We start from the raw sequence: 15,936 nt of genomic DNA, 5'->3' as shown, positions 1-15,936 counted from the left end.
ATTTCCCTTACCTTTTCATTCGAGACACCACCCTGAGGAGGGGAAAGGTATTTCCATAAATGCCAGTCAAGATGTCCAGGATGAGACTGAAAATTATTACGTTTTGGAATTTTAACCCCAAGCACAGAGTGCTGAACATTCACAGCCATAATTTTTCAGAATCACATATTTTTCACATATATAAATTACAACAGCTTTGTAGAAGTTTTTTCCTCTTGGTGTAGTTGTTTCAATTAACTCATCAACACTAGCCTCCCCCCTCACCTCTCCTAAATAACTAGAACACCAGAGCCTGTTACCTTCACACAAAGGCAGTGTGATCACAGATGTACTGGCATTCTATATGTCATTATTTAGACGGATTATTGAACTGCTTATACAGGCAAGTCCAATTCCTATGTTATGACCATAATGGTGATCACCTACCTGACCTACAGAGGATGGGAAGCCTGGAGAAAGCTGTGGAAAGATATAATTGGATAAATACTTATGAGAATTCAAAGGAATTGAAATATAGAATCTTATCTTAAAAGTGGAAGCTAAATTTGGCAAGTATTTATTGTACACTTTGAAAAGTGATAAACATTAAGTGAGGTAGTAATGTATTTTGTGCCTTGTAACTTCATTTATGAAATGTTGACAGGTCCACAAGCACAGGAACCAGGGCATTGTCCCATGACAGTATATTTATCCCAGCGGGTTCATCATCCAACAGAGCAGCAGCACAAGTGACATCTCGGAAAACCATCCCGGGAAAAGTTCGAACCCTTCAGGTGAGATGTCTTGTAATGATGGGGCAATACCTAAGATAGACATTGACTGTTAAATTCAGTTTGAATCATTAAGACCTGACCTGTACCAAATCTTGCACATGTTATTCTCTTTGTGAGTGCAATGGTTGTCTCCAACCAATCCCAGTCTGGAATGGATTGGTTCTCCTTCATAAAATCCCTTACTTTAGTGGAGTGAAATAGTGCTATAAATTGGGCATTTACTGCCAGACTTGAGATTCTTATCTCTAATCCAACACGTGCTGATTGCTTTTACAAACAGTGCACATGGGGACACATTTTCTCCTGTTATTAATTTGTCACTGCTTACAAGGTTACTGGCTCCCAGATATGCAGAGAAGTGGAGCAGCGAGTTAGTTAACCCTCTAAGATCCAGAAAGGGGTGATGGGGTGAAAGTCTTAATGTGCCAGCTGTAAAAATCTTTGTGTAGGCTCAGCATAATTTGTGTGTGCAGGGTCACATCACAGGGAGAGCTGATTTTTCATTTTGCTTACACTGACTTTGAGCCAGAGCTGAAGAACAGCACATGCCATGGATAATACTGCACAGGCGCCAGCATTTTTTGTGGGTTACTGAATAGCATGTGCTTTAAGCATTTTATTTTGCTTACTGCACAATATTTTGGTAACTATTGCTTATTTAAGTTATGACCTTGCATGCACACTCTTAATTCAGCTGTGAGATTGGTCGGGGGATAACTTTCAACTTACTGCTGGAGTTCTCCATAATAGTAACCGCACAAATGATTTAAATGGAAAGAAAATGTGAAGGTGGCATCCTTAAAGGATGCCAGTCTCCAACAGTACTTATATATTACAGCATTAAGTAGTAAAGTGTTCTCAGTAGCACGCAATGAAATACATAAGCAGCAACTGATTTCACATCCTGTAAAGATTAGATTAACCTAGCTTGCTTTAAGATCAGATTTTTCATTCTGGCCTGTTGGATGTATGACTGCTTTTCTGTAACAGGAGTGCCTGTCACTGGGCCTTAGATGCCAAGAGGTTCCTGGTGGACTTCAGGTCAGACAAACACTCTATATGGTGGAAATGTTTCAGACTGTGTGATCCCCATGAATGCCATCTCGACCCAAGGAAGGATGTAAACTGACCCTTAGCAGCAGGTTCCTATTCTTGTACTACAAGTTTTGTGTCTACATTAAGCATTCATTTGAATATAATGTTGTTAGCCATTGCTGAAAGCAATTTGAACATCATACATTCAAAGGTGTCCTAATCTTTAAGTATAAAAAGCGTAATCCCAAGACGTAACAGTAATGAGCATGTTTGATAGGAACTGCACATCCTGTTTGGCTTACAATAGGGTGGAGTTCGCTTAGTTTGATTTAATCGAAATAATGCATGTCCTCACTGCTTAGATTTTCTATGATTAGCTGGACCTAAAAGGTGAACTCTGAAAACCAGATATATTTGACAATAGAGCATAAGAATGGATATGTTAAGTGTTTATAAGTGGTGAACACTCACCTCTGGAGATTTGCCTCTTCGTATGTCAACATCACATTGAATAAGGAATAGAGAAAGCAGGGGGTAATTCTACTCCAAAACAGAGATCATGTACACACAGAGTTGGATATACTAAGTATTTCAATTTAGCAACGTGGTCCAAGATGACACAAATCAAAAAATCTACTTATGCTGGAACTCTAAAATAAAAACAAAAAATTCTGAAAATACTCAGCAAGTCAGGTCCAAACTATAAGTTGAGTGGGAGAAAGTTTAAAGGGTATTTACGAGGCAAGTTTTTTTTTACACAGACAGTTGGGGGAGGTGATGGAAGCAGATATAATAGCAACATTTAAGAGACATTTAGACAGACACATGAATAGGCAGGGATTAGAGGGAGACCAAGAGACTGCAGATGCTGGAATCTGGAGCAGAAAACAAGCTGCTGGAGGAATTCAGCGGGTCAGGCAGCATCTGTGGAGGAAAATGGGACAGTTGACGTTTCGGCTCAAGACCCTTCATCTGGACCGAAGGTGTGGAAGGGCGAATATAAAGAGGTGAGGGGGAGGGGTGGGGCAGGAGCTGGCAAGCAATAGGTGGACCTAGGTGAGAAGGGGTTGATTGTCAGATGGAGTAAGGTGGAAGAGGGAATAGAGGGATACAGAGCATGTTCAGGCAGATGGGATTAGTTTGATCGGCATTGTAGATGGGCCAAAGGGACCGTATCTGAGCTGTATAGTTCTATACATCTTACCTTTCCAATCTTACTTAAATGAAATATTTAGGAGTAGAATAGGCCTTTTGAACTCTAACATCACACTTCCAAACCACTGCCCAGATTACAATGATTTTAAATTCTTGGGATCTCTGTACGCACTATGTTTAAACCTTCAGGACCTCTGTCCCCATGTGTTTACACTCTAAGAGGGCCTCTGTTTATACTATGTAAATAATGGGGATCTCTATTCCCGTTATTTATAATCTCCTGGTGCTCACCTCCCGCTGTCTAAACTCTTGGGGCATCTATTCTTGCTGTGTTTAAACTCTTGGAGCCTCTGTTTCTGCTGCGTTTAAACACTCTGGTCCTCTGTTCCAACAACTTAAATTCTCGGAGTCTCTGCTCCCAGAGTTTTAGTATTTTTTGCATTTCCTGTTCTTATTTCGGACATCCAGCATCTGCAGTTTTTTTTACTTCTGTACATCTGAGTTACTCCCAGAGCTCTGAGGTCATCAGCAGAAACCTCAGCAGCTTTGGCGAAGATTAGAACTTCACAAAATAAAACTATTAAAAGCTGTTAATCAGATCCAGTAACAGTAAGAGTATTTTGGGTATCTTCAATACTTTATTTATCAAAGGGGAAATGTATGTTCTGTAAACCAATCTGTTAATGGTTTTGCTTATCCTTTCTGCTATTAATAACCATGCTACATAATTTATGTTCTTGCAGTCTGATGGAATTTTAATTTCACAGCTATCTGAGATCCAGGAGACCTTCTCAGTGAATTAGGTGCAGGTGCTGTTCAATTCTCTTTCACTAGGTGTGGGTTACATTAAAGGCTGCTCCAGTTCATTAGGGAGAAAAGCTTCAATCGTGGAGAGGCTTTTGGCACTGAACATAAATACCAAGTAATTTCAGAGGAAAAGAAATAGGTAAAAGACTCCGAGGTAACAATGTGCATCTGATTAAAACAGAGTAAATTGTGGGGCAGAGTCTCTGTTGGCCTCTTGCTTGGTTATTCTGCAGGAAAATTGCCATTAGGAAAGCTGTTTGAATTTCCTGTTGTGTACCACTGTTACTGGTATTGTTAAATCTAATTGCAGTGCATTTAGGAACAATTATTACCTATTTTTCATGTCTCTTGAACCTTTATTCAAATGTATCTTTCAGCCTGTCTTCTTGAACATTACTCTGGCACAAGTACGTTCACTCCCTTTACCCCTTTCTAGTGAGTAGGCTTTTGACTTTCTGTCCAAGTATGAAACCAGAATTTTTTTTTCTATTCATTCATCACTGAAAATACCCACATTTATTGTCCATCCTTAATTGTTTTTGAGAACATGGTAGTGAGCTGCCTTCTTGAACCACTACATTCTCCATAACAAAGGTACTGATACAGTATTATCAGCTAGGAATTTCCAAGGTTTTGACCTAGCAATGATGAAGAAACATTGATATATTTCCAGGTACATAACTTGGAGGGGAAACTGTAGATGGTGGTGTTCCTATACACCTTCTGTTCTATCCTCTTTGGTAATAGAGGTCACAGGTTAGGGAGGTGCTGTGCTGTTGGAATAGACTTGGGAAGTAACTGTGGTGTCTTTGTAGATGGTACACACTGTAGTCATGGTGAAGGGAGCAAATTTTAGGATGGTTTATGTGGCGAAAATCGAGGGCTACTTTGCCCTGGATGCTGTCACACTTCATGAACATTGTTGGAACTGCACTCATCTGACAAATGGAGATTGTTCCCATACATTTCTCACTTGTAGATACCTTGTGAAACCAAAAGGTAAGTCATTCCTTGCAGATTACCCAGAACTTGATCACGGTATTAATATTCACGATTCAGTTACAGTCTGGTCAGCTGATGGTATGAAAGCCAGTAAGTGATTTAGAGTCCCTCTTGTTTGAAATGGTCATTTCTGGGCACTTCTGTGGCACAAATGTTACTGCTTTATCAGTCCGTGCCTGAATATCATCCGGGTCTTGCTGCATCTCGACATGGAGCTCATGAGCACTTGAGAACTGATTCAGGAAACGCTGCAGTATTCAGCAACATATCAACTTTTGACCTCGTAAAGGAGGAAAGATCAAAAAGGTCATGAAGCAGCTAAATATGTTTGGGCCTTGACCTGAGGGAACACTTACAGCAGTATATTGGGATTGAGATGAATGGTCTCCAACAACTACACCCATCTTCCTCCTGCATTGGGTATGACAACACCCAGAAAGAAACTCCATAATACCACATTCGCATACCATCTTGATGTCACTTCACTTCTGGATTTCAGCTTCTTTGTCTATATTTGAATCAAGGTTCCTTGACAGTACTGTCAATGATCCTTCCGTCACGTTGCAGAGTGATTTGAGAGTTGACTGACAGAGTGGTAATTAGCGGGACAGGATCACGATCTATCTTGCTGTTTGATGACATGAAATAACCTGAATTCTTCATTTTTTTGGCATATACTTGTGTTTTTGCTCTGCTGCAACCAAAGGCTAGTTATGGAGTACAAATTCCCAGCACTACTGCTAGTATTGTGGTCAGAACGTATGCCTTTTCCATTTAATGTGTACTCAATCACTTCTTGATATTAGGTGGAGGGAACAATTTAAATGAAGACTGGGTTCAGCAAATGGTGTCAACTTAAGGAGAAGCTGTGTTGATGTTTTCAATGACCAGCTTTTTTTTTCCTTTTCTCCACTTTGCTTTGTATTTATCTTTGCTGTGCTATGTATTTAGTTCGTGCTTTCTTCTTAAACCTTAAATTCCCCTTATCTTTCTTCAGGCTGCTTCTTCAGTTGTGTTTGGTTTGCTTTTGTTTTTTTATTGAATATATCTTTCCTGGGCTCTATTGAATGCCCTCTCTGATGTTTCACATTTCTGTTTAAGATATAAGATATCTTTATTGGTCACATGTACATCGAAACACACAGAGAAATACATCTTTTTGCATGGAGTGTTCTGGGGGCAGCCCGCAAGTGTCACCACGCTTCCGGCACCAACATAGCATGCCCACAACTTCCTAACCTGTACGTCTTGGAATGTGAGAGGAGACTGGAGCGCCCGGAGGAAACCCACGCAGTCCCAGGTCATTGGCGCTGTAATAGCATTACACTAACCGCTACAGCAACATGCTGTCGATGCTGCAGGAAGCCTCGGTGGGTAAAGACCGCCAGGCATCTGTGTGGAGGAGTGAGAGGTTCGAGACTTTCAGCGCAAGTCTGAGGTGGGCGAGTTAATACTGTTTTCCAGTATTGCTCATTTTATTTTCCCAAGGCACACTCTCTGCTTGTCAGTCACGCTTTCTTGACTCTATTACCCAGTCTTTGATATTCTACATAAGAGGTTAGGAAAGTATCCCGTACACAGTTTGAGTTCTGTTCCCTTATCCATTTTACCTCTCTTCTCTCAGCAATTATTTTGAGGGTGATTAAAATTCCCCATAGTTATTATTTTTATCAATTTCCTCAATATCTTTGCAAATGTATTTCCCTAACTCACTTTCACTATCAGATATTCTCCAGACAAAACCTTGCAGAAGAAAAAGCATCAATCACTCTTGTACATCTAGTCATGCTATTTCAATTGGACAGATCGTCATTGCACATTTTTGTGTTGCTGTTATGTTGTCATCCCTAAGTACTGCTGCTCCACCTCAGCTTTCCCCCCGCTACCAGTTCTACCCATTTTCCTATTTTGAGACCATTCAGTATTTATTGTGGAGTGAACAGGCCTATTAAAAGAGAAGCACAATGTATTCAACATTTCTATATGCTATGTTGTTCTTTTTGTTTTAACTACCCATAATGAATATTAAGCATTTTTCAAAAATGATTTTTCCCCAGTTGGGAAAAATATACTAAGCACAATTGAATCTGTATATCCTATTTTGGGTAGGGGAAAACTGCAACATTTTAAGCTATTGTGTCGTATATATGGCACAATAAATTACCATTACATCTTCCTAATGGACAGGGTTGCTTTTAAACAGTTGCTTGCATTCCGTTGAATACATGTTCCCTTTAGTGTTGGATGGGACCAACAAAACTATTAATGGTTTCACAGAGGAGGAGGATGGTAAGATCGAATGTACTTTAGTGGACCTTTGTGAACTTTGCCTTCAGTGTAAAATTTGGACATGGGATACATGCAGAGTTTGTGTTTTGCTTCGAGGTGTTGTTAGTAATTATAAGTTAACAGTAAACAATTTGCACACATGAAGAAACAACTTATTTTACATATTGTGCTATATTTTAGCATCAGCTGGAAAGGAATATTAAATTTGGTCAACCACTGCAGACTCTTACTGTGAAGAAAATGGAAAATACCAGAGCCAATTCAGAAGTTGATGGGTTTTCCAGAAGTGCGTTAGAAGAATGCACCCAGCGGGAATTCCAGTTACCTGGTTCAGGACTCAAGGTAAATGTTCAATTTTCTCTAGATTTCATCAGCTCATCTAATACTTTGTATAAGTTCTGAACCATATTTTCAAAAGTAAGGCTGTCCATTTGCCACCATGTTTTCCACGTCATCCGAGTGATTATTTTAGTCGTCATGGGTTCATTTTTGCAACACCATGGACCTGACAATATATTTACAAACATTAGCCACAAAATAGCTGAACTTGTAACTGTCTGTCCTTGGTGGAGTCCTCTGGATTACCAGCCCAGTAATTTAGCCACAATGTTAATGTTTGTAAAGGCAGAAATACCCGCAAAAAACACTAGCAGTTTTGAAGAGATTCTGAATTTAGCCCCTTCAAGTTTGAATGGGCACTTTCTTAATGAGAAATAGTGTAAGCCCTCTCCATTTGTTTACAAGTAACACAGTAAAATTACTGCATTGACTAATCGTGGGTTTAGAGCATTTTTATGAAAATGAATAAAAACAGAACACAGGAAGCAGCAGCATCTGTGGAGGGCAAAAGGTTTAGGTTGAAACCCTGCATCAGGACTAAAGGAACAGGAAAGATTGCCAGTATATAGCAGTATATGTGGGGAGTTGGGATAGAGGCTGGTAGATGATAGGTGGAACCAGACGGGGAGGATATGATGGGTGGATGGAACTGGTGGGGGAGGGGTGGTCGTACAGAGACTGGTAGTTGATGGGTGGAACTAGGTGAGGAGGGGATGATGGGCATATGGAACCAGTGGGGGACATGGGAGGGAAGAACAAAGGGAGAAGAAAACTAGGTGAACAGTTGGGTGTGTGTGAGAGAGGAATATCAGGGGTGTGGGTTACCTGAAATTGGAAAATTTGTTATTTTTACCATTGGGTTGTAAGCTACCCAAAACAAATTAGATGTTGTTCTTCCAATTTGCATTTTGTCCTCTCTATAGCAATGGAGAAGGCTGAGAACTGACAGGTCCTTGTGGGAATGGGAAGGAGAGTTAAAATGACATGCAATGAGACGCGCAAGATGGTCAGTGTGGATAGAGTGTTGGTGCTCTGCAAAGTGGTTGCCCAGTAAACTTGGCATAGACCTCTTTACCATCAGGTACAAGTGTGTTGGATTACCTGCAGTAGTTGACCTATGTCTTGGAAATAGTACAGAACATGGGTAAAAATAGTTAAGTTGCAACAAACAGACAATAAGCATGGAAGAATTTAGTAAGAAAGAAGCTAATTATTTGAAGATCATTTTCTGGAATAAAGAAAATGAAATGACAAATAATACATAAATGTGGGCTTTCCACAAATACTGAATGCATTATTTGTAAATTTTATGCTATCATTACATTACATCTGGTTTGCATTGCTAAAATGAATTTTGATTCCTTTTCTTTCATTGTGTTTTCTGTCTACATAGATTAATGGTGAGGGGTGAAAATGAATTATTGCTATACCATTTAGAGATGAAATTGAAATTTAATTCAAACATTTTTGTTATGCAGTTTATTATTAACAATTCCCATTGAAATTTAAATAGCTTTTCCCCTGTTTTCCATTTTTATCTCATATTTTCAGTGTTAATTCATCCTTCCATTCATTTTCCCTTCTCCAGTCTCATGACCTGTCCAACAGGCTAAGCCCAAGTTTAGGTGAAAAAGGCAGTGAAGCTGAAGAACAGGTAACAAAGTTCAGTATGACTAAGAAATAGTTAAGTTGTTTATTTATATCTTCTAAGCTGGAAAATAAATGTTAAAAGAACAGTTGGTATAAAATTGACATAATTTTGTTCTGTCTCTAAACTCTACAATGTAATATTCTAGCCAGGAACAATATAGATTACTTTTCAAGCTAGCATTGTGCACAAATATTTAAGTGTAAACAATGAGTACTGGAGATGCTCCACAAGTCAATCTTAGCGTTTGTGGAAGGAGAAGTATCAAGCTAATATTTAATATAATAAACCTTAATCATAAGTATTCTGTTTTAGTTTCCAGTTTCCCTGTGTCAGCAGTAGTTTAGTATTAATTCTAACTTAAAGTTAAGTAAATCTTCATTACTGTAGAAATCAGTATTTGTATCCTTCATGGATTTACAAATCTCTTATTGTTTAAAACCAGATGTACCCTCCATCTTATAGGTTCCACAAGCTCGATCGTCAAGGCCTGCCAGTGCCCTGCCTTCAGCAAGCTCTGGTGGAACCATTGAATCGATTAATCTTGATGCAGTCCCACAGTCAATGAGCCGCCTCGACAATACTGCAGCTAAGCACAAACTTTCTGTCAAGCCACGGAATCAAAGAATCTCAAAGAAACATGGGAGACTGTCACTGTCACTGGTAATTGTACTGTTACGTATATTGTGAAAGTGTTGTACATTTTTGTTTTTGAAAGTCACCATAGTTTACAGTCACCATACATATTATAAGTATTGTTAACATACCACAGGAAAATCATCAATTTAATTAGATGATAATTTTCCTATCATACAATTAAAATGTAGTTGAAAATGGCTAAACAATTATTCTCTGAACTATTAAGTTATTCTTTATCATTGAATGACAATGTAAGTTTTATAAGTATGTTGAAGGCATAGAATACATTTACCAGAAGAAGCTAATTTATAAGAAGCCATTTATCTTAGTTTGCTCTCTGCTAGCAATGCTTTTCTTTAATGTTTTTAAATTTATAGAACTAGCATTTATTGCCGATCAGTTGTTTCCTTTGAATTATGTTGCTTGTTGGATCATTTTAGAGGGTGGTGAAGTGTCATGCACACACAGCTATGTCATTAACTAGCTATAGACCAGAACAGGTAAGGGTGAAACATTTCCTAAGGGACATTGGTTTTGCACAACCTTCCAATCACATTATTAGTCACAATGAAGGATACCAGCATTTTCATTCCTGATTTATTAAACTAACTGAATTTAAAAATTCCCTGGTTATCATGGTGGCATTCAAACTCATACCTCCAAATTATCATTTCAGGCCAATTATCATTAGTACAGGCCTTTAACGACAATGCCCTGTATTCCACAATAATCCAAAACTGTTCCCACTTCCTTCTTTACACCATAACCATATTCTTCCTTTGCTTCAAATATCTATCCTTTTTCCCTTAAAGCAATGATCAAAACCAATGCAATTGACAATACACTCATCATATCTCTGTTATTTTAACTATTAAACTTTCACTTAGTTTTGTAGCTGTGTTCATAACTAAAGTTACACTTCGCCAGTGAACCTCAAGACTCCACTCCTTTGCTTTAATAAATGCCCTATAATAGTTTACCCAAAATTGCATTACCCAAGGCCAAAGAAAAATTTTCTCTAACTTTATCATTACCTTTTAATTTCTTTTCTCCATGCTTTTATTTATAAAACCAAAAAGCAACTACTTTTTATGTTTTTATCTTCTGACATGGCAATTTCAGGAATTATACATTTGTACCTTTGGGTCGCTATGTTCATCCTTATTCCAAAAGAAAGGTTTACTCAAAATTATCCACAGTGAACTGCACTTATAAGCTGTTTTCCCATTCTACTGGCATCAGGTTAAATAATTATCTCAGATAAGTAGAATAATACGATATGGGAGAAAACTTGGAATTATTAATTAATATTCCAGTCATAGTTGTTACAAGGCTGTTTATGAGCAGATATGTTTTCCTTAAGGGCATGGTCCTCTTTTTGTAACAAACATATATTAAGCCCTTGACGCACACTTCAACTTGCGTGAGCTAATTTATAGAAGGCATGCATCTAGAATCAACATCAATATATCACTAAATTATCATTCTTACCAGCAAAGTAGAAATATATCATCCTGGAACAGTGGAGGGGATCAAGATGAAAGATTTGTGAAATAGTGTATATTATATTGAAGATTTTGGAAAGAATTAAAACCTTTGCATCTTGTAGGATATGCAGAACGTGACTGTCCACGAGTTTGAATATGAACTAGAAGAGAAGGTGCATATTCGTGTGGAGAACGGACAAAAACATTATAATACAGCAGAAGGGAATAAAAAGGAAGAAAAGGGGCATCAAAAGTATGAGGAACAAAGATGTAGAGAGGAAGCGAAGAAGTATAAATGGCAGGAAGACCAAACACAATATGAATTTGCAGAACAAAAGAGACTGGAAGATGGACAAGGGCAGGAAGCACAAAGAGTACACAAACAAGCAGTGGAAGAGCAAAAAGTACAAGAGGAAGAGCAGAGACGAAGAGAAATGGAGGAGCAAAAATTACGTGAGGAAGAGCAGAGACGAAGAGAAATAGAGGAGCAAAAATTACGTGAGGAAGAGCAGAGACAAAGAGAAATGGAGGAGCAAAAATTACGTGAGGAAGAGCAGAGACGAAGAGAAATGGAGGAGCAAAAATTACGTGAGGAAGAGCAGAGACAAAGAGAAATGGAGGAGCAAAAATTACGTGAGGAAGAGCAGAGACGAAGAGAAATAGAGGATCAAAATTTACGTGAGGAAGAGCAGAGACAAAGAGAAATAGAGGATCAAAAATTACGTGAGGAAGAGCAGAGACAAAGAGAAATGGAGGATCAAAAATTACGTGAGGAAGAGCAGAGACGAAGAGAAATGGAGGATCAAAAATTACGTGAGGAAGAGCAGAGACAAAGAGAAATGGAGGAGCAAAAATTACGTGAGGAAGAGCAGAGACGAAGAGAAATGGAGGAGCAAAAATTACGTGAGGAAGAGCAGAGACGAAGAGAAATGGAGGATCAAAAATTACGTGAGGAAGAGCAGAGACGAAGAGAAATAGAGGATCAAAAATTACGTGAGGAAGAGCAGAGACGTCAAGAAGTAGAGGAGCAAAAAGTAGGAGAGGAAGAGCAGAGACAAAGAGAAATGGAGGAGCAAAAATTACGTGAGGAAGAGCAGAGACGAAGAGAAATGGAGGAGCAAAAATTACGTGAGGAAGAGCAGAGACAAAGAGAAATGGAGGAGCAAAAATTACGTGAGGAAGAGCAGAGATGTCAAGAAGTAGAGCAAAAAGTAGGAGAGGAAGAGCAGAGACAAGAAGTAAAGGAGGAAAAATTGAATGAGAAAGAGCAGCAATGTCATGAAGTAAAGGAGGAAAAGGTATGTGAATTGGAGGAGAGAGTTTGTGAAGAAGAGAAACAAAATAGAAAACTAGAAAAGCAATATCATGAGATAGTGGATTTGAAAACAGAGAAAGAAGTAAGATGTTTAAAAACAAAAGAGATTATTCAAAGCCAGGAGAAAGAGAAAATATGTTTTAGTGCCACTGGAAACAAACAATCTCACGAAGAAACACAAAGAAAAGATTTGGAAAAGCAAAAACAACAGAAAATAAAAAAACAGTCAGATTTGCAGAATCGACAAAGGGTAGATGAAGAGAGGCAAAATGATGGTAAAGTGATAAGTCAAGAAGAGCAACAATCCCTTGAAGCACTGGAAGAGGAGCAACGTAGAGAAGAACTTAGATGGAAAGAGTTGGATGAAAGACAAACTACGTCACAGCCATTTTCATTCCAAGTTGCTTCAGGAGAGAAACAAATCATCTTTCCAAAAGTTAATCTGACTCCTGTGACACATCCAAGAGAAACCGTGCCTTCTTTAGATACAAATATTTTGCATTCATCTTCAAAGTCAAGTAAAGGTCTCTCCTCTTCAAGTTATGTTCCTCACACAGCCATTTTGGTCACTGGAGCTCAACTTTGTGGTACTGCTGTTGATCTGAAACAGATTAAAGATACTGCCTGCAAGTCATTGCTTGGTTTTTCAGAAGAGAAAAAAGCTGATTTGCCATTTATTGAAAGAACAAGCAAGTCAAATCCTGATATGAGGAACAGAATTGGAAAGTCAAAATTCAATCCAGGACAATCACTTGACCAGTCAAGAGCTTTAACTGAGTGGGCTACCATTAGGGCTAAAATTCTTAAAAGTTCTAATGAAAGATTGCAAGAAAAGGAAAGAAGGGTCCATGGCAGATTTAGTGATGACTGGACTGCATACAAAGTTTCCAATGTGCATGGCAGTTTGAGAAAAACATTATCTGCTAACGCAAAATTTTCGATAACACCTGCATGGCAGAAATGGGCAGATGGCAATAAAGTCAATGATGGTGACAAAGTAAATATATTTCATGAAAAAGAGAAGCAAAATACACCTGATGAAAATGTGCCTGTGGCTAATTCCACAATGGATTCTTCTGAATCTAGTAGGTCTTTGGGATCTGGAGACATTGCACAGGATGTAACCAAAGACATAAAAGGTGGTTCCCACTCAGAAAATCACAATATTCGGATAACAGATGCTGCTGAAGGCTGCAAATTTGCCAAAGATCTCCCATCATTTTTAGTTCCTAGTCTTCCTGCAACATCAAGGAAAGAACATTCCCTGCCACAAGCTCAGCTTCCCATTGGTAACCGAGCAGTTACAAATGTGACCTCACAAACTGAGGGGATGATGGATACATCACCATTTGGTATAAAATTACGGAGGACCCACTATTCCCTTCGGTTCCACTATGAGCAGCAAGGAGAACAAAAAAGGAAGAAGAGATACAGTGCTGGAGATAGTATGGAAGGCATTCCAGCCTTCCTAGCTGCAAAAGAGAAAGAAGGTGAATCATGCACTGTTTCTGGTAAGCAAAGCTCTTATACCAAGAATAATAAGAATAGTAACATTTTGAAAGACAGCTTAAGTAGTATTTCAGATATTTCACAGACTGGGATTACACATCTAAGTAGTGCTGATGTGGCAAAACATATTAAAAATAAACTTGCTGCACTTTCAAATGAGAAACTTTCATCAAGACCACAAACATCTCAAAAACCAGCTTTAGCACCCAAACCTATACAGTTCACTGCACTTCCATCCCCTCACATTACCTTAAACAAGACAGACTTTATTGACATTGCAGATCACAAAAACACAAAGACTTCACTTGATTCAGATGTGAGAAAAGAAGATGAGAAGAATGGTACCTCAGTGCAAACATACAGATTAAAGAATGAAGAAGAAACAAAAGATAAAAAATCTCTTTTCCCATCTATCAACCTTCCATGGAGGGCAGACAAAAAAACAGACTCCATTAAGAAAGGTAGGCAAAGTGTGAATTCTTTACAACCATTTTGGTTCCATTGTGCTCTATTAACAATGGTAGGATATTCTCCTTATTAAAAAGGGCTCCTCCTTTCAATTCCTCAGCATTGGGTGATTTAAAAAAATTGAAAGACTTGCATTTACAAAACACCTTCTATGACCCCGCACTAGCCCCCAGCTGCCTCAAAGCACCATACAACCAAGGAAGTCCTTCAGTGCTATCAAAATTAGTCATTATTGTAAGAAACACAGCTATATGTTTGTGCACACCAGATAGTTTGATTTTAGGTGCTGGTAGATTTATTTGTAGTAGTACCACATGATCTTTTACATTTTCTTGAGGGGGCAAATTAGGCCTAGATATAAGGTGATCTCCAAAAAGTGACATCTCCAACAGAGCAGCATTGTATCAATGGACTGGAATGACTCTCTGTATTTCCTTTATTTTTGTACCCAAGTCCCTGGGTGATAAGTCTAGTGAACAACTTCTGTATCATATTAATGCACCCAGGATTATGGAATATATCGTAGGCTTGACAGGAATAGGGTACAGCAATCTAAACATTTCAAAGACTGCCTTTTAAACTTAAAAAACTCATTGTGAGGCATGCACAAATAACCTTACGACCTTATAAGCTTACCATGATGGCTATGTTAAAAAGCCCATCCCAGGAACTGAATACCAAATGGAGATTGATACTTTGGTGCTGCATGATAGGGAGAGACAGAATGAGAGAGACTTTTGGACAAAAACATCAAGATATGTATAATAAGTATTCAGAAAAAATATATACTTTTTCTCTCTTTTGTATTAGAATGCCCAATTCTAAAGATTTTTCAGAAGGCAAATAAATATGAATGTTTTCCAAGGGGCAGGAGTGCAGCTCCCAGGAAAATTAAAAACCTGTCCTGCTCATGGTCTCTTGACCTGATCGTCCGTTTCCTCCTCTTTCCTAGGTCAAGTCATGCTGTGCTGGGAGCTGGCTAATTTGCTACTCTCCCACAGAGAGTGAGCTCCACTGGTTAACTACTCAGCACCCACAGTTCTCAGGGCATTTGAACAAAGCAACATACCTTCCCTTTACAAGAGTGTAACATACCTTCCCTTTATTTCCTAAATTGGAACCCTGCATTATGTGTTGCAAACATATAATATGCCATGTCTGAATAGGATTCCCTAACAAAGCTGGGTCTTGCTTCTGGAATAACTGATGGATTCGGTCTCACAAATCAATCAGTATATCCCGAATTTCCACATTGAAGTGCATCTGCACAAGTCCATGACCTACTTCACTTTCACTGGCTGAGCACCAGCAGTTATGGTCACAACAATATGATTCAGCCAATGGGTTAGGTTTGGTTAAAATCTGCAACAGCAAACATGTTATTATCACTGTTAACAATTGTATTTTAAAAAAATTAAATGTCTTCTGTTGAATTGAGTTAGAGCGCTAATATATTTAAGACACAGCATC

General features: G+C 38.6%; 1 protein-coding gene across 5 annotated transcripts in view; it reads left to right on the top strand.

The window, feature by feature from the left end:
* The window catches only part of cracd (capping protein inhibiting regulator of actin dynamics), a 195,797-nt gene that overhangs the window by 168,646 nt on the left and 11,215 nt on the right, over nt 1-15,936 (top strand). For 2 of the 5 annotated variants that reach the window (XM_052009995.1, XM_052009991.1), the window contains 5 exons: nt 644-773; nt 7,242-7,403; nt 8,989-9,054; nt 9,514-9,711; nt 11,297-14,000. In XM_052009995.1, the coding sequence (XP_051865955.1) occupies nt 7,302-7,403; nt 8,989-9,054; nt 9,514-9,711; nt 11,297-14,000 (3,070 nt within the window). In that variant the 5' untranslated portion in view covers nt 644-773; nt 7,242-7,301. The remainder of the gene's footprint in view (nt 1-643; nt 774-7,241; nt 7,404-8,988; nt 9,055-9,513; nt 9,712-11,296; nt 14,001-15,936) is intronic. The other 3 variants (XM_052009994.1, XM_052009993.1, XM_052009992.1) reach the window with 3 other exon arrangements.

This window comes from Pristis pectinata, chromosome 2 (assembly GCF_009764475.1).
Source record: "Pristis pectinata isolate sPriPec2 chromosome 2, sPriPec2.1.pri, whole genome shotgun sequence".
Taxonomy (NCBI): Eukaryota; Metazoa; Chordata; class Chondrichthyes; order Rhinopristiformes; family Pristidae; genus Pristis; species Pristis pectinata.
This window is presented reverse-complemented; position numbering and strand designations above follow the sequence as displayed.